The sequence below is a fragment of the Eleutherodactylus coqui genome, chromosome 6 (assembly GCF_035609145.1).
Source record: "Eleutherodactylus coqui strain aEleCoq1 chromosome 6, aEleCoq1.hap1, whole genome shotgun sequence".
Classification (NCBI taxonomy): domain Eukaryota; kingdom Metazoa; phylum Chordata; class Amphibia; order Anura; family Eleutherodactylidae; genus Eleutherodactylus; species Eleutherodactylus coqui.
In genome coordinates this window covers 148,100,773-148,122,912 of record NC_089842.1, presented here as the reverse complement: position 1 = coordinate 148,122,912, position 22,140 = coordinate 148,100,773, and the positions used below count along the sequence as shown (strand labels likewise).

The 22,140-nt window shown below is 40.4% G+C and overlaps 1 protein-coding gene across 1 annotated transcript; it reads right to left on the bottom strand.

Annotated features, from left to right (window-relative positions):
• Positions 1-265: 265 nt before the first annotated feature.
• On the bottom strand, positions 266-20,619 carry LOC136632771 (transcription factor Spi-B-like). The gene is made up of 6 exons (XM_066607916.1): positions 20,509-20,619; positions 15,257-15,281; positions 11,603-11,690; positions 5,319-5,521; positions 3,328-3,472; positions 266-2,284 (listed from the first exon to the last, which is right to left on the bottom strand). Exons 1-6 carry the CDS (start codon positions 20,529-20,531, stop codon positions 1,965-1,967), a joined length of 804 nt encoding a protein of 267 aa, XP_066464013.1. The 5' UTR covers positions 20,532-20,619; the 3' UTR covers positions 266-1,964.
• Positions 20,620-22,140: the final 1,521 nt, after the last annotated feature.

The window sequence follows — 22,140 nt, the reverse complement described above, 5'->3', positions numbered from 1 at the left end:
TTATGGAGGGCTCAGAATTTAGCTCAAGTAGCATGAATCGATGAACCCTTCCTGTCAAGTGTCTCCTTAAGCTGGTGGAGATGGAGTAATGCTATGAAGAGGGTTTTTTTTGGCATACCCCGAGTCCTCTGATACCTTTGGATGGATTCACCTTCTGAACCATAGCAATTTGTAGTGTCAAAGAGGTCCAACATATTAGTACTTTTATTAAAAGTGACCATTCAGTGTAGCTAAAACTGGAACAAATGTCCAACAGAGGCTGAAATGATTTGTTAACACACAGTCTCATATTTTATTTTTTTAAAATAAGAAAAAAATCTTAACAATTTACATCTATTTATATATTAACATCCTTTAAAAAAATACAAGTATGTACATGAAACCTCCACTCAGGAGAGATGAGGTGTTCTCACGTCTGTTTTCACTTATGTCCTATGTAGGTATGATGTAACTGATCGCCTTGGTGCGCTACATAGTACCATTTGAGTATAATGCTCTTCGACCCCCAGAAAATGAACTGTTCTGGCTTTTCGAACAGAACTACTGTTGGGTCAGAAGTGTCCATGTTTTTTATTTTACTTTATGTTATACAATGATCTTATGGAAAAATTATGGCTTAAACTCCTTTACCATGGAATATTCATAGTTGTCTGTATATTTATATTAACTCAAGAGACAGGAGATATGTGTTTGCTTAAAGAACAGTCCAGGCCGGTGCTGTCTAGAACTCAGTGTGGCGAACTGAGGATTCTGTGGTTGCCTATAAATGTGTCAGTCTAGGTGGCCACACCCATCCCAACAAGCCCCACCCACAACCCTCAAAAGTGTTGAGAGTGGTGCGGAAAGAAGAAAAATCACAAAGTTTTTGTGCAAGCGTGACTTGCTCAAACATTTGCCACTTTTCTACGTCAGAATTCTGGCTTGAAGTACTTCATAAATGTCCATCTGTCTGTGTCGTGCACCTATCCTGTTGTGCCCTCTGATGGCTTTAACAAACAGTAGAGTATCATATGTGCTGGAATGTTCTGTTAAGATAAGCATACTGTAAGTCTTAAGATGCGTAGAGCATGAATTCACAGCACTTGCCACATAATCCAGAGGTTTATTCCATTTACAAGTATGGAACAATAGCAGGTGACATTTTTTTTAACATGTCCATGGAATAAACTTTGAGACTTTATGATGGGTGATGTGAATTAATAATGCACTATAGTTCTTTATGACCACCTGCAACTGTCTGATTAGGGAGGGGGGCATTAGTAGAACAGAAGGATCTATACACATGGGAGTGCTGGAGAATGAGCTTCACTGATGGGAGATCATAAGTCTCTTACTGTATTTCCTTATTCCCTTATCTATCCAATATGGAAGAAAAGAAATGGTTAAAAAACAAAGGAAAAGTAAAAAAAAGCGTGATGACAGATTCTGGGAGGCATCTAATAGTAGATTTAAAAAAAATTGGGGAAAAAAAAGAACATCAAAATGTTTTTTTTTTCTTCCTTTTTTGGGTGGGGGGATTAGACCTTCGTGAAATGGAGAATCAGTTTGTGATGTTGACAAAGTCCATTTTTGAATTGTGTATCTGCAGTGTTTAGGATCAGGTCTGGCAGTAGGAATCGACCCTTAAGGCACCACTGATGCTAGTTCAAAAAAAAGAAAGCATTTTGCACTCCATCATCCACTTTTTGGAAAATGGCTGCCTTCCCTTTAATCTTCTTCACGTAGACAACACTTGCCCCGACAGTCCTATCAATTTTTCTTTTTCATGGTCCATATATGAAGGTCAGGTGCCGTTGTTGAGGAAAGTCGATAGTGCACTTATGTCTTACTTGCTATTTATTCATATTCATAATTATTGAATATGCTTCTTTACAGTCATATATGCTTGCCAGTGTATTGTCCACAAAACTTCATTGAAATAGGAGAAAACAAAAAATATGAGTTGATAGAAGAGGATGGTTGACTTAAGAAAATGGATGCATGGTAGACTCTGCTTTCCTTTCAGTAAGTAATACACTATCAAACTGATATGTCAGCTTCTTCTTCACCTTCCTGATCTCTCCAGTCTTGCCATAGTTGCGTAGAGCTCTGGCCATCTTCTGATAGGTCATCTTCTTGCGGTTTCCCTTTTGTTGCCCCCATCGGTGAGCAAGAAGCTCTTTGTGCTTTGAGGAGAATTGAAAGGTCCCTCTCTCACGGTCCAACCACCAAATGCAATCTCTCATGTCACCGTTCTGCAGGAGCTCCAAGAGAAACTTGTATAATCGAACCTTCTTCCGAACACCTAAAAATAAGACGATAGATTATGTTCGTGAAACAGAGCTTACTACAGCAATCAAGTCCTATCAGGTAAAAGATTTATTAGATTGTTTATTCTTTTGACTTAAACATTCTCATGATTGCTTGAGAGAACTCCAAACTAAGGAGTTGCATAACTTTATGGTAGCTATATATTTTTTTATTCTTGGGTACATTACCAAGGTCATTGGTCTGTCTTGATTTATGTGACAGTCATAACATAATTTTTTATTATTTGTATGTAGCCTGGATGCCGCTTTAATGTCACTGACTAATCGTCTTATGATAATGATTGTTAAGTGATGAACTGGCATGCACTTTGCTTCCTTTTGTGCCATACGTCTCCAAGAAACTGTCATTCATAGATAAACCAGAAGATTAACGAGCTTTGGTGCATGACCTTTAGGATGTCCTCTACATCTGTTTCGGAAATCCTACCTCCTAGTATACTTTTTGATATGTATATGTTTTGTGTATCCCTGCAAGTAAACTACTCATTAAAAAACAACTACACAGTCTACAAGGAAACCAGCCGTCAAGTTCCAAGGATTTCATTGATGGTGACAACAGAAGGTCTGCCAATTGTGGTGTTATGCTTAATCAATTTTTATTGAAAAAAAAATTGTTTTAAACCAGAAATAGACAATTTTCCTGACAAATAATATTTCCAATATCTAGCATTTAATATATCACGTCAGAACCCAGTCTATTGATTAGATACCATTTGTGTTCTTATGGTCGGCTACATTTCCGGACTACGGTCTTATTAACAAATTCCATATTTGGTTATTCATTTAGCTTCAAAATACTGATTGCAAATTTGGTCAGCATTTGCCATTGGTGAAGAAGGCCTAAAACCAGTCTCAGAATATAGAACCCTTGTCCATTAGCTAGAGTAGAAATACCTAGTAGACATAGCATGTCCATAACAGACACAAAACCATTCCAGTGAGCCTATAAACTAAATATAAAATGTGTAAACTATCTGCTCCATATAATATACCACTTCATTATGAAATATTCAAATACCTTGTTCATAACATGGTGGAGAATCCACACCAGAATCGCTGTCTGACACCTCTAGATTTGGGTCTATAAACTCGTCTTCTTCAGAAATGGAAGGGCTCCGGAGATTACATGGTAACTGGTAGGTCTGAGGGTATGGATTAAATGGCTGTAAGAAAAAAAAAAACACATTAATACAAGCTATGTGTTTAATCACTATAGCTAAGGTCTAAATTTGCTACAAGAACATACAGGCTTAGACAGGTGTTGCACTGAAATAACTCGTGGACCACTATTAAAATGACCCTATCGCCCTAGAGAAACAAAGATGACCACACTGACTACCTGCTGCATGCTGTGCATAGCATGCATTGGTAGTCTGAGACAGGGTTTCTCAGCTCCAGTCTTCACGTAAGATGTGTTACGGTCAGGCATGGAGGATCTAGTACCCTATTCGGCCACCTCTAGCTTAGATGCAAGATGTGATACAGGTGGGTATGGAGGCATGCAGGTTCCATATGGTATTCTGTGACATATCGGTCCACATTTGCTATAACTCAGCCTTTTCATTGTACAAACAACTTAGGCTGTCAATATTGGCCTCCCAGATTGTTCCATACATGTTCTATTGGTGATAAATCTGTCACCCGGGCAGCCATGGATGTGTGACAATGTTGTGGAGACATCCCTGTGACCCCCTTGTGTGTGCGGCAGAGCATTATCCCGCTAGAAAATGCCTCTTGGAAGCTGCCATGAGAGGAACACATGTGGCTGCAGGATGTCCTGAACATATCGCTGAGCTGTCATTGTCCCTTGTACCACCACTAAGGGTGGCTGATTGTTGTATGCAATGGCCCCCTAGATCATCACACCAGCAGTGGGCCGCCCTATAGAAAAAGGAGGACTGAGGTGCTCGCCCCTAGGTCTCCAGACACATACATAGCTGCCATCAGGGACCAAACTAAACCTGGATTCGTCACTGAAGACAACCTGGTTCCACTCTGTAGCAGTCCAGTTTTGTCATTGACGACACCACTGCAAACGGAGGCAATGGTGGGTGGGTCTCAAAGGCAGTACACGTGATGGGCATCGTGGGAACTAAATGTCCTTCTGTCAAGTGCCTGTAATAATGGTGCCACCGGTCTCTGGTTGGCAGACAACAAAACAGTTGGAGCTGCTTGTGCTTGTCAGGCAATCAGATGATCTTCTCTACTGGTGGTCTGGTATGCATGCCTTCATGCATCTACTGGTCCCAACACCTTCTAACAGTCTGTTCAGAACAGCCCAGTTGGCAGGCAAGTCGTTGATAAGATTATCCAGTTTCTCACATTCCAATAATGCGCCTCCTGTCAGACTGGGCGAAATCTCTTTGAATGTATCATAGAGGTGTCTAGTGGTCAACAAGATCTACACAAGCAGAAAAAGAGGTCACTACACACAAGTAGCCTCTGATAGCCTTTTTATAGACCAAGGGTGGAACCACTTCTAGTGCCTCAGGTGTCAAGACCATCCATTTAATTATTTGCATATCTGCGTGTTTTGTAGCAAAACTCCTCCTATGGCCTGGATTCAGGGGTGTAACTATAGCGGATGCAGGGGATGCGGTTGCACCCGGGCCCAAGAGCCTTAGGGGGCCCATAAGGCCTCTCTACTCCATATAGGAAGCCCGGTACTATGAATAAAGCATTATAGTTGGGGGCCCCGTTACAGGTTTTGCATTGGGGCCCGGGAGCTTCAAGTTACGACTCTGGCTGGATTTTTTTTTTTTTGACAAGGAGTGTATCTTAGTTTATTTGGACTACTTCCCCAATTCAAAATGATCAGTCCCTCACTTATATAAAGTTTCCGTAGTTTGTTAATTTTTGCTTCTTACTTGAAGAAGTATTAAAAGTTGCGATAAGATTTGGAAGTTTACGCCTTAACCTTCTCCAGTTAACCAATAGAAAGTCTAAGTACATACATGATCTGCACAGGCTATATAACTTTTCATGATAATCACAGTAGAACATCCTCACCTCAGTATTGTACATATCCTCAGGCATTGGACATTGTGTCAGACAAGGGGATGTTCCATTTAGGTTCTGGCTATTGTCTGGGCAGTAATGTGAGTAGGTTCCTGGCATATAGGAAACTGGAACATTTTGGAGTGGCGTTAGCTGGCCATTCTGATACTCCTCATAACAGGCATCCTGCGGATCCATCCAGTTCCAAAGGAAATCTAGAATCAGAGAACATGACATCAGCCTATTGCAAATGAAGAAGGAAGCAACGAGTACTGACCCTACACATTTGCTGAACTACGTATATAAAAGCGGTCAGATTCATATATGTTGTGGCTCTGGACTCTACTGTATGGAATAGGTGCAGAATTTAGAGTTTGTTATTCTTTGGAGTTGCTCTCAACTCCAATATTCTGCATAGAACCTTTAATGAATGCATATCATATTTTTCAATATGTAGATTATTTTAATTAATGGCATCTTACTCTATCCTCCATAGAAGTTTCTCCACTGTTTTGAGTGTTTCTAGGAAGAAATTCAGTGCGTAACACAACATTCATATAGATTCAGACTGATAGTAAGATGGCTTCATTTTCTTTGGTGGATCGTTGACCAAACTTTGCATCCATATATTAAAGCTAGCCTCCGGGCCTGGACAAATAGCTTCTCTGACTACTTGATGCACCCAGTTCACTTGTATGCATTGGTAGTCTAAGAGACTACATGCTGCTCTGACTGACCAGTGCTGCTCATGTGGACAGTACCTGCCAATCAAAGTAGCATGTAATATCTAAAGGTGCATTTACACCACAAAGATGATCGCTCAAAAGATGGCTTTTGAGCGATCATTTTGCATAAACTACTACTTGGTACTAATGCCTATTAGTACCAAGTAGTAGTGTGTGAGCTGCCGGGAGCTGTAATCAGGGAACAGACCTCCTGCTGTTCCTTGATTACTTTTGCTCAGTTCTGCATTAGGGCTGACAGCTGAGACAAAGCAATCAGCTGTTATCAGCTCCCCCCCCCCCCCCCCCCGGCAGAACACAGCATGTGGTCCTGCTTATCAGCTGTTCTGCCGAACTATGGTTCTCAGGCAGAACTGAAATTCATCATTTGGCTGAATAGTGAAAGATGGGCACATTTACACACAATGATCACTCAAAAGATGGCTTTTGAGCGAAATTTGAGCGATAATCGTTGTCTAAATGGGCCTTTAGACTAATGATGCAAATTAATGCACGGTGTGCACCAGGTAGTCAGAGAAGCTTTTGGCTTTCTTTGTTTCTGTAAGGCCAGATGATCACTTTAAAGGCCTATGGTTGAGAGCAGGCAACATAGCACAGCAATACTGACTACAGTATCTAAGTAATATAAATAAAGGGAGGAGGCAGTAGAAGTACCGCTCTGAAAGTGAAAAAACATGTTTATGGCTGTCAGAGTGTGGAGTGCCAGAAAAAAAAAAAGGAAAACTAAAATTTAGAAAATGTTTGGTTCTTAAGGGATGGGCGTGCTTTAGTCCCGTTATGCGACTGTGAAAATCACTGCCACAAAACGGAACCATTGAGTCCATTGGTTTCGTTCTCACTATTGGGATTCTCACGCGTTGCTGCCCGTGAGAAAAGGTAGGACTTGCCCCATCTTTCTTGCACGTAGGTCCTACCCTATCTTTTCTCGCATGTAGAAAAACTATGTGAGAAAGATAGGGCAGGACCTATCCTGCCACATTTTTTAAAATTCAATCTCGCAGGCTATTGCGCAGTTTGAATAGTAAAAAGAAAAAACTCTGTTCATGCGCTAATACACTTTATAGGGGTGAGCGTATTAGCGCATGCACCCATCTGTTTGAGCCCTAAGGGAGTTGTCTAACAAATGATCCCCATTTGTGAGAGTTATTTAACCCTAAAAATATTGCAGCATATATAGTATAAAATTATGGTTTAAAAAGCGATGCAATGTAGCAAAGTGCACTTAAAGGCAGGGTGGGCGATCCTTTCCTCTAAAAATATTTCTTTTAAATGTCTTGTTTTTGAGACTAAACAAGTTACAAATACCAAGACACCTGTTTTTTTGGTTTTTTTTAATTTTACATAAGGGGATCCCAAACACAGTAATATATTATATATATATATATATATGTATGTAATAATTCATCATCAGAATTCAATGAGACAATTTTGATACAAGTACTTATCAAAGAATTGCTGTGCATGCGATTCTCTTATGTAAACTTGATTTATACAGGGTGTAGTCATAAAGACTGATCTAGCGCCTTATATCAATACTGGTGGCCAATACTGAAATAACAATAGCGTACTTGTATAGGAAGGCATGGATACACTACATGATGGTATGGCAAATGGACGCCTGGGGGCCCCAGAACATGAATTTCAATTTTGTACTATGGCCCCTGTTAGAGAGAGAAAAACTCAATTGCAAAGTTGAGGAGTAACTTGTGAGAAGCAGAAATCCACTTCTCGTCTCTAGGTTCCCTGGGCCCGCTGCTATGACTGAAGTAAGGAAAGGGTACCTAAAATGGCTGCCTTTTGCTTCAATACATGCATGGAGCTGTCATTGAACTTTATTCCAGGTACCTGAATGTCCTGCAGATGACTGGATGACTTTCTGGATGATCTGCCCTTATAGGAACAGAGGCCACTTCAAGTACAATTAACTAACTTCAGCCATAGATAGACATGAAAAGTGGATTTCTGCTTCTTACTTACTTCTCTTCAACTTTGCAATTGGGTTTTATTCCCTTACAGGGGCCACAACACAAAATGGAAAGCAATGTTCTGGGACCCCCAGGGCCCCGTTCACCATACCATCAAGTAGCGTATCCCTGCCTTCCTATTCAAGTACACTATCATTATTTCAATATAGGACACCAGTATTGAGATATAACGCTGGATCAGTCTTTTTGACTAGACACTGTATGGGGTTCTACACCCCACCATCATTCCAGCCGCCATGTAGAATGCTCACACCCCATCATGGCCTCCTTGTACTATTTTTCACTTCCCCTCATCCCTGCCTCCATATACCGTACTTTACCCTCTAGTAATCACAGCCCACATCTCCCTAGCCTGCTATTAGCCCCACCACAAGGGGCAGGACTAATCACGATTTCATAAGTTACAATTGTGCATCAGCAAAATAGCAATCAAGTTAATTCAATTAATTGCCCATCCCTACTTAAAGGGAACGGGTTACATTGAACGTGCAGTCTGATCTGCCAATAATATATCATTTTCTATGAGAAAAACATTTATTAATTTAAATTTCTGCTTAGTGATTGATAGCTACCTATATATACACTAATGTGAAGAAGGTTGTCAGTCACTTAGAAGGACCGCCCACTGGACTCCTAACCCCAGAATAATGATCATGCTCCTAGTATATTGAACAGCATTTTCAGGATGACACGTTTCCATTTGGCCTAAGGAGGTTCATTTGGGTGACTGTGATGTAGGTTAATTCTGTCCAGTATATTGTCAAATCTATGGCAGTAAAACCTGCTGAAGATTTGTACTACAATTTACACCAACGTCTGGCATAAATTATAGTGAATTGAACAGCCATGACTGTCCCCGTGCCTCCCACCAAGCCCAGCCATCTTTTTTTACAAAGTGGCAATGGCAGCATAAAAAGTAGAAAAGTTGCAATTTTTTTTTCCAAGTGGGACTTGCACAAAAATGTATGACTTTTTAATGCCATAATACTGGCGTAAAGGTGTTTATGAATTCTGCCCAATTTTTTAATCATATTGCAACTCTGCTTGTAAGGCCATCATCACAACCTAAGGGATATAAGCAGCATGTACCATAAAGGTAGACTACACTGTTGTTATGGAGCCCCTGGAGAGGGAAGTCCTCCTGTAAACCTGAACAGATCAAGTGCCATTGAATGAGGGTGGGGAACAAACTAGAAGCAGGATCTCCTGTTGTAAGCGATGTAGTTGGCAGAAAGGGGTCACATTTTGATCTTTGATGATCCCCAGTTGTATTGCCTATACAGGATACTAAATTGACTATATGGAAGCTGGGAGTACTATCCAGGAATGCAGGGGTTAACTAGTACAATTGAAGTGTCGGTGGATCAGACAATAAAACTACACAGAAATGGAGATAATGATGACTGCAATGTTAGTGATAGGGTTTATTTGAAGGGAGGGGACAAAGCTTGCTTTGTTATTAAACTGTTAAGAAACTGCCAGCTCCCACTTTCCATAAAACAGTCTTGCAAATCTCCAAGAGGATTATTTGCATGTTACCGCTAGCCCTAACAAGGTCTTTGTATTTGTTCCCAATACATGAGACCAGCTTTATTGCTAAGGATGAGAGATCAGTATCTGAGAATGAAACCTTAACCTCACAGGGAAAAAAAAAATTGTGCAGAAGTGACCCTATTAAAATTACTTCCCCTCCCCCCCCCTTCATCCGGTGCCGATTCATGTCACCAATCCTCGTATAGGAGCAAAAGGGGCTGTTTATTTTTCAGAAACATTGTAGCTCTTGTCCATAGAGGCAATACCTTTATTGGCTAACCAGAAAAATTACAAATGTAAGCTTTTGAGGCTACTTAAAGGGAACCTGTCACCCGGTTCACCTGTAACCACGTGCAGCATGAACTCAGGACAGGTATACCTTTTGCCCCTGCATATGTGTTAATCTGAATTGCTGCGGTGTTCCAGAATAAACATAATTTGACATTTGCCTGTTTGACTTTCGAATGGAGCTCTCAAGTCAAAGAGGCGGGACACGCTGGCTTCTCCCCACCTGCAGCATGTTGACTGACTGCTCCCTCCCTGCTCATGTATAGGAATAGAACTCAGCTTGGCCCGCATCTTTGACTAGAGAGCTCTGTTCCCAAGTCAGACATTACATAGCAGCCTATTGTTTACCTATCAGATATCTTCCTTATTTAACTACCAAATCTTCATGATAGCAAAACTCAGAGCATTATGTGTAGTAACAGAAGGGAGGGAGGGATGGGCACATGGGGGCACTGTGCACATCTGTTCTGGGTTCATGCTGCATGTTGGTCGGACAGCATGAACCCGAGAAGCCTCGAAAGCTGGCATATATAATTTTATGGTTAGCCAATGACGGTATCACCTTATAATACTTTAGTCTTCTGTATACAGAAGTATTTAACATCACTTCTGGCTAACATGGCACCGTACTATTTTTACTCTATAGCTTAAGGCTGGGCTCACACGACCGTAAGCGTAAAATGCTGCGTGTATGATAATGCGCAGTCTGGCTGTTTTCTTCTTTTTTTTTTTAATTCCCTGCTCTGTCTTATAGCGGCATTGCATATTAAACGATGCACATACGTAATGTATTGTATGTGCACAGCATTTAATACAAAACCTATAAAGAACATTAGGACTGTATTGGCATAGTAGGCAGTGAAATAGAACATCCTGTATTATTTTTTACGTGCGTATTATATGCAATTAAAAATTGGTCATTGACTCAATTCAGCGTGTAAAACGCAATGAAATTGCGCTCATGTGAGCCTTCCCTAACCCCTTCAGAATTTTCACCCTCTGGATGTAAACAATATTTCTATTCACTGACAGCGAGCAGAGGACAAAAATTCTTTTTTTCAGGTTTAGTTTTTATCTGTATGAATAATTGTTTGGATGTTCTCACAATTTCTTTCTCTAATGGAGAAGGGTGACTGTTGCTCTTTTTTACGGATGCCTGCTGTAGTCTGGTGAGTAATGGTCACATTCAGTACGGAGATTCCCCTTTGTCTTGTTTCATTACTGTTTTTTTTTTTAACCCAACGTGTCATACACCGCGACTTGTGACATTCTGGAAAAACTGTTAAGACTGTCTCTACTAGACTATTATACAGCAGACCGAGAGACATTTATAACATTATGACAAGTCTACCATAATTTCAGTAAGAAATATAGGGACACCAAGGTTTTGAGGATGCACGCTTATCCCCTTCTGCAGCCCCCAGACTTGTTCACCTAATCAGGAATCATGTGACTCACACTATCAATCATTCTCCCCTCTAAAATGGATGATAACCGAGAACATCTCCGTCTTCTTTAAAATTGAATTGCACAAAGCAGTTATTACACCATTATATTGAAGTCCAAGTTGTAGCACCTTCATCGCTATAGCTTTCTGGGAAGCTCCTAAATCATCCTTGCTACATAACATAGCAGCCTATTGTTTACCTATCAGATATCTTACTTATTTAACTACCAAATCTTCATGATAGCAAGACTCAGAGTATTATGTGTAATAACAGAAGGGAGGGAGGGATGTGCAGGTTACCTATGTGAGGCTCTGGCTCTGTGCTCTGGGATAAGTTGCCAGGATGTTTGGAAAAGTTCTCCAAGTCTTGAAGCATCGTATCCGGATACTGAGGGCAAGAGAAGAACAGGAGCTGAATATGAAAGATGCATACAAATAGACGGCAGAGTGGGTATATCTACTTGTAAATGGATCAGTGTTGGACCGAGGTATCTTGGTCCTATGAGATGATAAAATCCTGAGGGCCTACCATATACAGAGCAAGAGAAGCGCACACCCACCGCTCATGTATTTTTCTTTTAGGGTCATATTTGACCTCATGGACTATATTGTAGGGGGACCCCATTATAATGAGAGAACCAGGGCCCACTAGAAGAACCTCTCTTGGTCTATTCTGACCTTGCTTGTTAGTAAGCAAACACTGGTCATATCATCAAGACAATTGGTCAGTTAAACCAGAAATTATAGACTCCAACAACAAATGATTTGTCAGCTTTAGGGCTCCATCCAGGGGTCTTGCAGAGTATCCATTAAAAATCCTAACAACTGAACCCCTGGGTAGAACCTATTTCGCCATTTTTGTAAACTGCTGAGACAAATAGGTCTCTGCTTTGGCAGGTTTTCATTCATTTCCAGCATTTCGTACCGGAAAGAAAAGAGCAGTCCACTTTGCTAATTTTTCTGCCACAAAATGTCACAACTAAATGGAAACCTCATGAAATGGAGACCTATTTGTCTCCATTTCAGCAGTTTACAATACTGGTTGAGATAGGTTCCCTTCAGGTACTGACAAGTGGTTCCATTTTTGGGATTTCAAACGGATACCCTGATGGGACCCCTGGACAGAGCCAAAAACGAGATCTGAATAGAGCCCTTAGGGTGTTAGAAAATAAGTCCCAGTGGCTGCTTCTACAGTTCTTCACAATTGTTGCCAGTGCTCATATAATAAATAGCACCCTTGGGTCTGGGGTACATGGAAACGTTTTGTAACACTACTGATTGATTTTAATTATTCAGTGACTGCTACAGGCCACAAGATTGCATGCAACTGCAGTATGTAGTGGATTGCTGCATCAGTAGTGCTGCAAAAAGTTTCCATTTAGCACTAGCCTTAGAGGGTGTTGTCCTCTATTGAACACTATGGGCCTGGTTGTAGCGAGGTCTCTCTATTATATCAATATGAATGATTATGGAGTTTCCTCTCCGTGGCCATAGGCATGGCTGTTTCCATAACTCCCATAGCCACCTCTCTGTTTAGTCTCTGCCTTGATATGGCCGCCTTGGCTCTAGAATGCCAGTTAGCATACCCCAGTTCCTACACCAATAGGTGCGGCAGGTTCAAGATGAAAGATTGACAACCACCTAGGCTGCAAACTTGTCACAGGTGGGGGGAACACAATTCTCTACACAATGAGCGCTTCCATCAGTGATCAAAGCTCTTACTGTTACACGTGTCCCTGGCAGCAGCTTTTGTATTGCTAACCAATCCTCTCTCCTGGCTGGTCCTCCTCTGTTGTGGGCGCCAGCATGGTACTGAACTCTAACACTGCCCATGTCACCCATGTAATAATGTAGTCGTGTCAGGACGTGGCACAGCGCCCGCAACAGAGAAGGACCCAGATGACTGAAGTGGCAGCTGTGTCAGTGGCAGTACCACCCAAAGCAGGCTCAGAATGGAGAGCGCGGCACCTGCACAAAGGCAGCTAAGAGAGATATTTGTTTTATGGTCTGGTCTAAGGTCTGAATTCAAGGAATTGGAGCTGCATTTATTATGGAGTCTGACTGGGGCCTCTTTTAATTATGGGGGCTGCATGCATTATGCGGTTTTATAAGGGGTCTGCGTGAATTATAGGGTCTGATTTGTGGTCTGTATTACATAGGAGGACTGATCTGGATTAATTTTAGGGTGAGATAAGGAGTCCATATTAACTTTGGGGCCTGATCTGGCGTCTCTATTAGTTATAGTGTGTGATCTGAGATCTATATTAATTTTGAGGTCGGGTAAGGGCTTGTATTAATTATGAGGTCTGAACAGGGGTCTATGTTAATAATGGGGCCTGATCTGGGAGTCAGTGCAGAATGTGCACCTGGGTCATGTAGCTAACATATGTCATTTCTTTAAATTGTATTTCTTTTGTGGCAGAGGGGTTCTTTAGACTCCATGCCCAACTGCTACTTCTGAACCACTGCAGTTATAGCCTTGGCCAAAGGCTAATTCTGCAGTCTTCACAAGAAATACTCAAGGTGGTCTGGACCAAATGGAGAAGAAAAAAGTGAAATAGGTCACTACACTGAATATTAAGAATGCCTTTACATGGGGCGATTATCACCTGAATTATCGCTGGAAACAGCAAATTTGAGTGATAGTTGCCCTTTGTAAAAACGACCACCGACAAAACACTGATCAACAAATTGCCCACATGGAGTTGTATGGTTTTCAGCAGCACTAAAAACCAAGCGACTATTGGCCCATGTAAACAGGAGTCACTCAGTCTATGAACTACTTCTGCGTACAGTGAATGGAGGCAGGTGGCCGGAAGGTTTCTCTGTCCACTCCGTTTCCATTCACAGAAAGACTATCGCTACTCTGTAAAAACACAGGAGCGATAGTCACTGGAACAACTGTCAGGTGCTAATGGGCCCAACAGTTGTCCCATATAAAGGTACCTTAATTTTGCCTATATTTGTTTCCTTTAAGATGTGTTTAAATCTCTTTCCTTAGAGAGTAAGGTGGCTTTTAATTGATTCTAGGGGTTGGGGTTACAATTTGCTTAATCTGTCAAAGGAACCAAATCACCTTGTCCCGGCCCTGGGTGGGGGCCCCAGAGGTGGATATACCATAAATGTCTAAGGTGGTAAAACTCCTTTAAATAGCCCCTATGAGTCACATTTAAAAAGTATAAAAATCTTTAACCTGAACTTTTTTTTCTTAGAAAGAGTGAAAAGGTGAAAAATACAGCAGCTGGAGTAAGAAAAAAAAAAAAGTAGCAAGTATTATCTGTTTCATCGCTGCGTGTCCTGCCTGGGGCTGCTGATAAGCATTAAAATAGAGACAACTATTATTAGCTGCAGCATACGTGCGCGTCCTGCCAGCACATTTAGGCTCATTATAGATTGACCATTTACCTTGACCATTTAGGAGAAATGTTGGGAGTTGTAGTTTTGTAGCTGCAGTTTACAAAAATAAGAGAATTATGGGCATATCTGCTGTTATTTGGGAACCATCAGCAAGCAGGCTTGAAGGCTTGACTTATGCTTTATTCATATATTAATAATAGCTAGTGTGAATACCGCAGGAACTGCAAAGTATAGCGCATACACATCCAAATAATGTCATTACTATATGACTATCTGAGCTTTCCACTGAGCGTAAAGGGGTACCAGCAGTTGATTCTCAGCAAAACACCATTATTTACTCGACTGACTAAATAGACACCCAAAAATACAAAGAAGAAACACCAAAAGCAGCTGGTTGTTAGCAACATCCTACATAGCCCATTATTAACTAGTATAGATCCCCTTCCACGAATCTATATGCAGGTTTGGCCTGCTATTACAGTCATAAACTGCTACAAGTTATGTACAGGCACTGTATTTAGTATCTAGTTACTAACACACGATTCATGGATTCTTCTTACTTGGACACATAAGTATATACAAATAGAGAAAACTTACCGAGCAAGTGAAATTATTGTCAAAACTGTGGGAAAAAGAAAAAGAAATGTCATATACGACGTCCAGATCACGACACTGAGTGCTAAGGCAAACTTCTAACAGTCGATTAATACCCTTATCATACTTCCTGAAATGGTGTTAACGAATGAGACTTTGGTTAGAAATGAGGACTTTTTATCACTATAGCCAGAAACTAGTGTAACTATCCCACGGTATTCTGGAGGCAAATTTCTCATTTAAGCAATACTTTCAGCTGCTTTTATGTCACTAAATAGGAATTTCCTATTTTTGTACTTAAATGTGCATGTAGCAGAGGTGAGTGTGTTAGTAAAGGGGCTGCTCATACGACCTATCAGACCTTATGGACATCGTAGAGTGAGTGGTCCCTTGATGATCTGATCGACAAAGGTTAAAGGGGTTATTTGTGCTGAGACAATTCAGCTCCTGTAAACCATTACAGATGCTGATAACACTTTGATAGAATTCAATCGGTTTTCTTGCAGTTCTATGAAGATTTATAGCTGGTGCATTATACTACAACTCCTAGCGCCAAATGACAAATTCTACACCTATAAATAAAGTAAGGCACAGTTAGGAACCACCCTGAAATACTTTAGCAGTGATGCCTTTCTAAAGGCTTGTAGGTTTACTAGCATTAGTTGGCACTTTCTATATACAGTATGTATATAACTGTGGCAGAGCTGAATGTCTTATCTCTTCTATATTTGTAAACGGAAGGAGTTAAAAGTCAAGAACCACTTCTCATCATTCCCATCATTAGAGCTGCCGGAGGACCTATTACATATGTAATATTAAATACAAGAAGTTAAATTGTACATGTTGATTACAGAAAGAAATTGACAGCCTACCATAAAATCAGAATTACATTTTGTATCAGTCTTTGAATAACCCAAATAGCTGATAATCTGGCACTCATTAGATCGGCTTTACTATATAATAGTTTTCAGGACAATTGCAACACATCTAAATTTTTCTCTTAAGTGAACCCATCACATCTTGCTTTTCATAGTGAGGGCTAGTAGCAGGCTGATTTTTGTATTTTAATATACCATTTACATCTAGAGGATGGCGACTATTACATATATACGATGTAATTATAAGCACATTAATGCTGGATAGATTCCAAACAGGAGGGAAATCCAAAATGGCCCCAAACTACTGGAATTTTGGCTAACATTTAAAGCCTCATATGTATGTTTAGGAAATTAGGTTATTGGCCTCCTCTGTTTTATGTGCGGGATTATCATTTTACTATACTAATGAAATACTGTGCAATGCCCGTTTTATGCAAGAGAACAGAAAGATGATAACTCCCCTTTAAAAATATAAGGGATGGGCATAAAGAAAGGTCACAGTTAGATCATGCAATTAAACATCTCATAAATGACTAAGCAAGCAGAAATGAATTGTACGGAACAATTGATGAAAACGACCAATATGAAAGGTTGTACCACTGAAAATAACCATAAATAATGACAGTCTAACGGCCCATTTACACGCAAAGATAATCGTTCAAAAGATTTTGAGCGTTTGTTATCCATAAACTGCTAATAGAGACTAATGTCCATTAGCAGCTTATAACTTTCATTTGCATGTAACTGAGCCTCCTGGAGCTGTATGCAGAGAACAGCAGGTGGCCTGTTCTCTGTATTCAGCTCCTTTGTTTTGCTGCGGGGCTGTCAGCTGACTACAATGTAATCAGCACTTCCGTGGAGAATACAACACCATAGAAAGCAAACATAGCATACAGTCTGTGTTGTCTTCTCTCCAGCTAAACAATGGATTTTATGCTCACCTAAAAAACAATGTTCAGCTGAAGAGTGAAAGATGGGAGCATTTAAACACAATGATTATCAGCACCCCGGGGTTTGGACAATGGCTGGTGAGTGGAGTTGTGCCTAACTAACCCCATGCTTTAAGTGCGGAGCCATGGAACGGGGACCAAACCCCCCCCCCTCTCTCTCCCCTGCCCTCCACTTTCTCCTTACCTCACCTCTATCCAGCTAAGTTCTCCTACTCCCCCTCCCCCCCCCCCCCTTTTTTCTTTCTTCTTTCTTTTCACTACTTAAATCTTACAATGTTATAAGAGCTACAAATTATAGCACCATTCATAGTTTATATTAAGCGGTTATCTATAGTAATTGATGGGGATGGATGGGCGGGAGGGTTTTACGGGTTAAATGTTTTATTTTAAGCAAGCTTATTAGCAAGGGTTATGTCATGATACAGCAAACAGCCATAAGGGATAGGCCTGGCGGTTCCTTCAGGCCTAAGTAAGGAGGTAACTGCGACTTTGTTAAACATAAAAAAGTATTGCATAACGTTTGTACTGGAAAATTTCAATAAAATATATTTTGAAATAAACACAATGATTATTGCTGCACCGATAGCTTTTGAGTGATAATTGCTGCGTGTAAGTGGGTCTTTATCTAAATGGTGAATACAGATATGAAGCCTACAGATGCTGAGAATCTGGTTTGAAACAATGAAACCCTGAGGTCCAATTAACATTTTGGATATATGTGAAACCTCTGAGTCTTTAGACTAATATTAGGCCAGCTCCATATGTATGTGGGTCCCTGGGCAACAGGGTCACATTTTGTTCACTTGTTTATCTCACCACTTTACAAGAATAGAGTTAGTTTACCCCAATTACATCAGGCCCACTAGGCTCAGTTGGCCCTTATTTGCCTGTGGCTGATGCAAACCCCAAATATTAAAAGGGTATTCTAAGATTGACTTTTATTATTGATAATACCCCCACCGATCCTGAAAACAGGGTCCTGTGACTCCCTTCTTTTTTCACTGCAGGCTCACTACACCGCCCTGCAGTGATATGGGGACTAAATGAAACCACACCCAAGCATTTGCAGCGCCCCTCAGTTCATTTCAAGGTTGCTGCCGGAAATAGCCGAGTACAAAGTGCTGTGCTATATCCAACAATCCTATTGAAATTAAATGGTGCAACACTGCGCATGTGCGACTGCCACTCCATTTAACCTCTCCCTCATTGGGAGGGGGTGCGGTGACCCCTCAGTGAGAAGAGGGGGGTGCAAGACCCTGTTCTTGGGATCCGTAGGGTCTCAGCAGTGAGATGCCCTCGGATCAATCTTTTGTGCTCTATCTTGTGGATAGGTAGTAAAAGTCAATCCTCTAAAGCTACAAAGTTGTTCAGTGATGAGGAAACGAACACTGTGGCATCACATAAGCATCCAGATCAGTCATTCAGGTGTCTGGGTAAGCTGGGTGGTTTTTTACATTAGTGGGATATGCCTGAATTTCGTCGCTCTCTGCTGAGAGTTGTTGTTTCGTTTTCCCTTTTCTCATAGTAAAAAGCAATTACAAGAGTCAGCATCTCACATATGTGTCTGCCATGAAGTGGATCCTGTAGTCAGCAAATGCTTATATATGTGTATATTCAGCATGACTGCCCCAATAGGAATTGCAACAATTGCAATGGGAAATTGCAACATGTAGAAGAGCTAGACATGTGCGTCATTTGTGCCGCCTTCTACTTCATGGATCATGGCCCATACAGTTCCACTCGCCCACACTGGCTCTCATTTTGTGCATCTTACTGCCCCAAGGGAGAACATTTGCATAACAGGGAAAGGGTGATACTGTAAAAGGAACAGATAAAATATTCTGTTTTGCTTTAATGTAATGACACCCAAAATGCAGAATAGATACATGAGGTCTACAATTCCGCTCCATTAGCAAGGTGTCTAAATTTGGCACTCACACTTAGTGGATTGGCAAATATTATCATTCACCATCTTGGTCCTAAACAGATATACACTGCAAAACCACAACTAACCTTATATAGGCCCTTGACATAGATGGCAAGAGATACATTGCCTAAGAATAGTATTTGGAACATGATGTGACTAAGAGCAATGCCTTCTAATTTTCAAGAGGTTCTGCAGGGGTTGGTATGCTCCAATTTTTAATCCACATTTTTTACATTTAGTAAATGGCTCTGTCTTCACCAAGCAAATACTATAATGGCCACTAGAGGGAGCTGGTAAAAATCCGTTTCTGTGAAAGTACACTGTGCACACTCTTCCAGGGCTGTGCAAGCAAACAAGCTGTGGGATGCTTGCGGAGCATGTGCATTGGAACCAGAGGCAAGGGGGCGCTAACAAGTCATTCTACCTTGTGTGGATTATTTAGCTCCATGACTATGGCAGCAAACTGAGTCCCCTCTGCACCATTACTGATATTCAGCATAATAAGTTTTGGTTGGCTTCAAAATAAATTGCTTTAAGAAATCTAATCCAATATCTATCCATCCAATATATTCAACTAATATCTATCTATCTATCTATCTATCTCATATCTATCTATCTATCTCATATCTATCTATCTCATATCTATCTATTTATCTACCCATTTATCTATCGATCTCATATCTATCTATCTAATTACAAAGATATAAAGTCCATCTAATTACTGAAGCTAACTCTTCAGTTGTGTAACATAAGTCAAATCGTCAATGAAGTTTAAGTAATGGAACATAACATGTAAGACGACACTGTAATAAATTGAGTTATCATGCGTAGAAGTTAATGTTCATCAAGTTCTCATCTAATGTAAATGCATATTTTAATCCTCCCCATTCTGCCTGGGTCTAAAACAGTTTCCCACTGTCTAAAGATCTATATTCTAGGAATCATTAATACTTAGTGTATAACTGGCACATCACTACAACTTGTACCAAGCAAAGTGCAATCATGAGAACAAATATACCGGTAGCAAAAAAGCAACAAACTTCTTTAAACTGAATAAAATGAATGACAGAGTGTACATCACATTATTCATGTTCTACCACCGACCGCAGCGCTATTCTCAGCTAAACGCAATTGTAACCAGAACTAAGTATCATCTCCAATATACATTTATCTACAATCTGATCTAATACTATTCTTATATCTCTCTCATATCTAATATTACTCTTATTTCTAATATCTCTCTCTGGTATCTACCTCTAACCAGTGAATACATAGACCCGACAAGCACCCATAAAGATGTAGCAGAGTTAGCACAGCTTATTGTAATATCAAAGCTTCATCTGTAAATAGGATAGACAGTAGGGCTGCGGTCAAAGTTACTGCATTATCTTATGGGACACAAATGATGCAGTCAGTTAAATGACACAGTCAGCACTGCTATATAATATATAATAGATATATAATAGAAGAGGATATATTTTTGAAAAACCCATCTCCTACCGTAGTGAATCCAAAGAGATCATCTTTGTGGCCGGACAGTGAAGCCGCCTATGGCAGTGATGTTTGCTGTAGAGAATATTCTGTGTGTTTATGGCACCCCCTGCAAACTGTGTAATATCACATATGTACCTGAGGAGTACTTTTTAACTATTTTGCTTGAGGGAGGGACAAGAGCCCTACAAGTCATAGGAGGAGTCATATGTTTCACAATAGAGGACATGTGCACATTGATAACAGTACTTCACTGATAATCCCTACCACTCACCTACACCAAGGGATAGAACTATTATTAACCTTTTAGAGATCACCATCGAAAGTATAACTTTGGATCTTGGGACCAAACTGATGTTTTTGATTTTGCACCCTCTACATTTCAGGGCTCATAGCTGTTTAACACTGCATGCAGTAGATTTATGATGCCTTAAGTCTTTCAGGAAAAGTTATAGTTTTTAGCAGGGGGGAATATTTTGGGGGAAATGGGAAACATTTGTGAAGAAATACAATTCTGACAATGGGGGAAATGTAATAAGACTAGTGTTTCAATCGCCAGTCTAAATATCATTTCTGCTGGTGCAATTGACTTATGAAGAGGGGCACACATATATTTGTTGCAACTCTGCTCCTCAGTGTACCGACACAGAAATCTACGCCAGCTCTGCCATAGTTTTCTGGGCCAATTTATATATAATTTACTCTAGAAACTGGTATAAATAAGTTGGTCCACAGCGGCCCCACTGCCTCCCAACAAGCACCACCCACTTTTACAAATGTGGCAAGGACGGTGCGGAAAGCCGAAAAGTCACAAGTTTTTGTGCAACTTTTTTATGCCAGAGTTCTGGTATAAGGGCCTTTGTAAATGTTTCACCACCTTTTTATTTTGCCAATTCTTTATACACTAAACACTAAAAGTAAGTTTGGAAATGTATTCTTTGTGTTGTTGCAGTGGCAAAAATCCCAACTATGTATATACCGCCCTAGCGTCAGAATAACTCTGCACGTTTGGGTCAGCCCAATTTTTCAAAAGTAAGTAAGTGAAAATTGTTCTACAGACTGTAAGGGTAAAAATTATACCAACTATAAGTGTCACTAGTTTCCATAGTTACAAGAACTATTTTTTAATACAATAGATATTTCTGTTATTATGCATGTTTTACCCATTTTTAATTCATTATATAGACTTTTTTTTAACAATGTAAAACTATAAAAAATATATAAATATACAAATTAGATATATTATATAGAATTGTGTCATTGCTAAAAAAAATTGAAAGGACCTGTTTTTGTTGTAATGACTGGCAGGAGTCCCGGAGGTTGGGCTCATGGCCCCTGATGCAAAAGTTTAGTTTGGGCCCCCCAACTACACTTCACAGCTGCATGACTGAGTCTCTTAAGTGACCCATTGATGAAGCATCAGCAGCAACCAAGGGATGTATGAGAGTCTAAAAAGACTGGGCTGAGAATCTTAAAAAACATAGACTGGGACACCGCTGATATAATTTACCTCTAAATAATACAGTCACCCCATAATAGAAAACTCTACATAGTGAGCCCGGGCTCACACAGCCATATTTAGCTGCGGGACGTGCGCGCAAGACTTGTATGTGAGCATACAAGCCATGCAGCAAGTATACA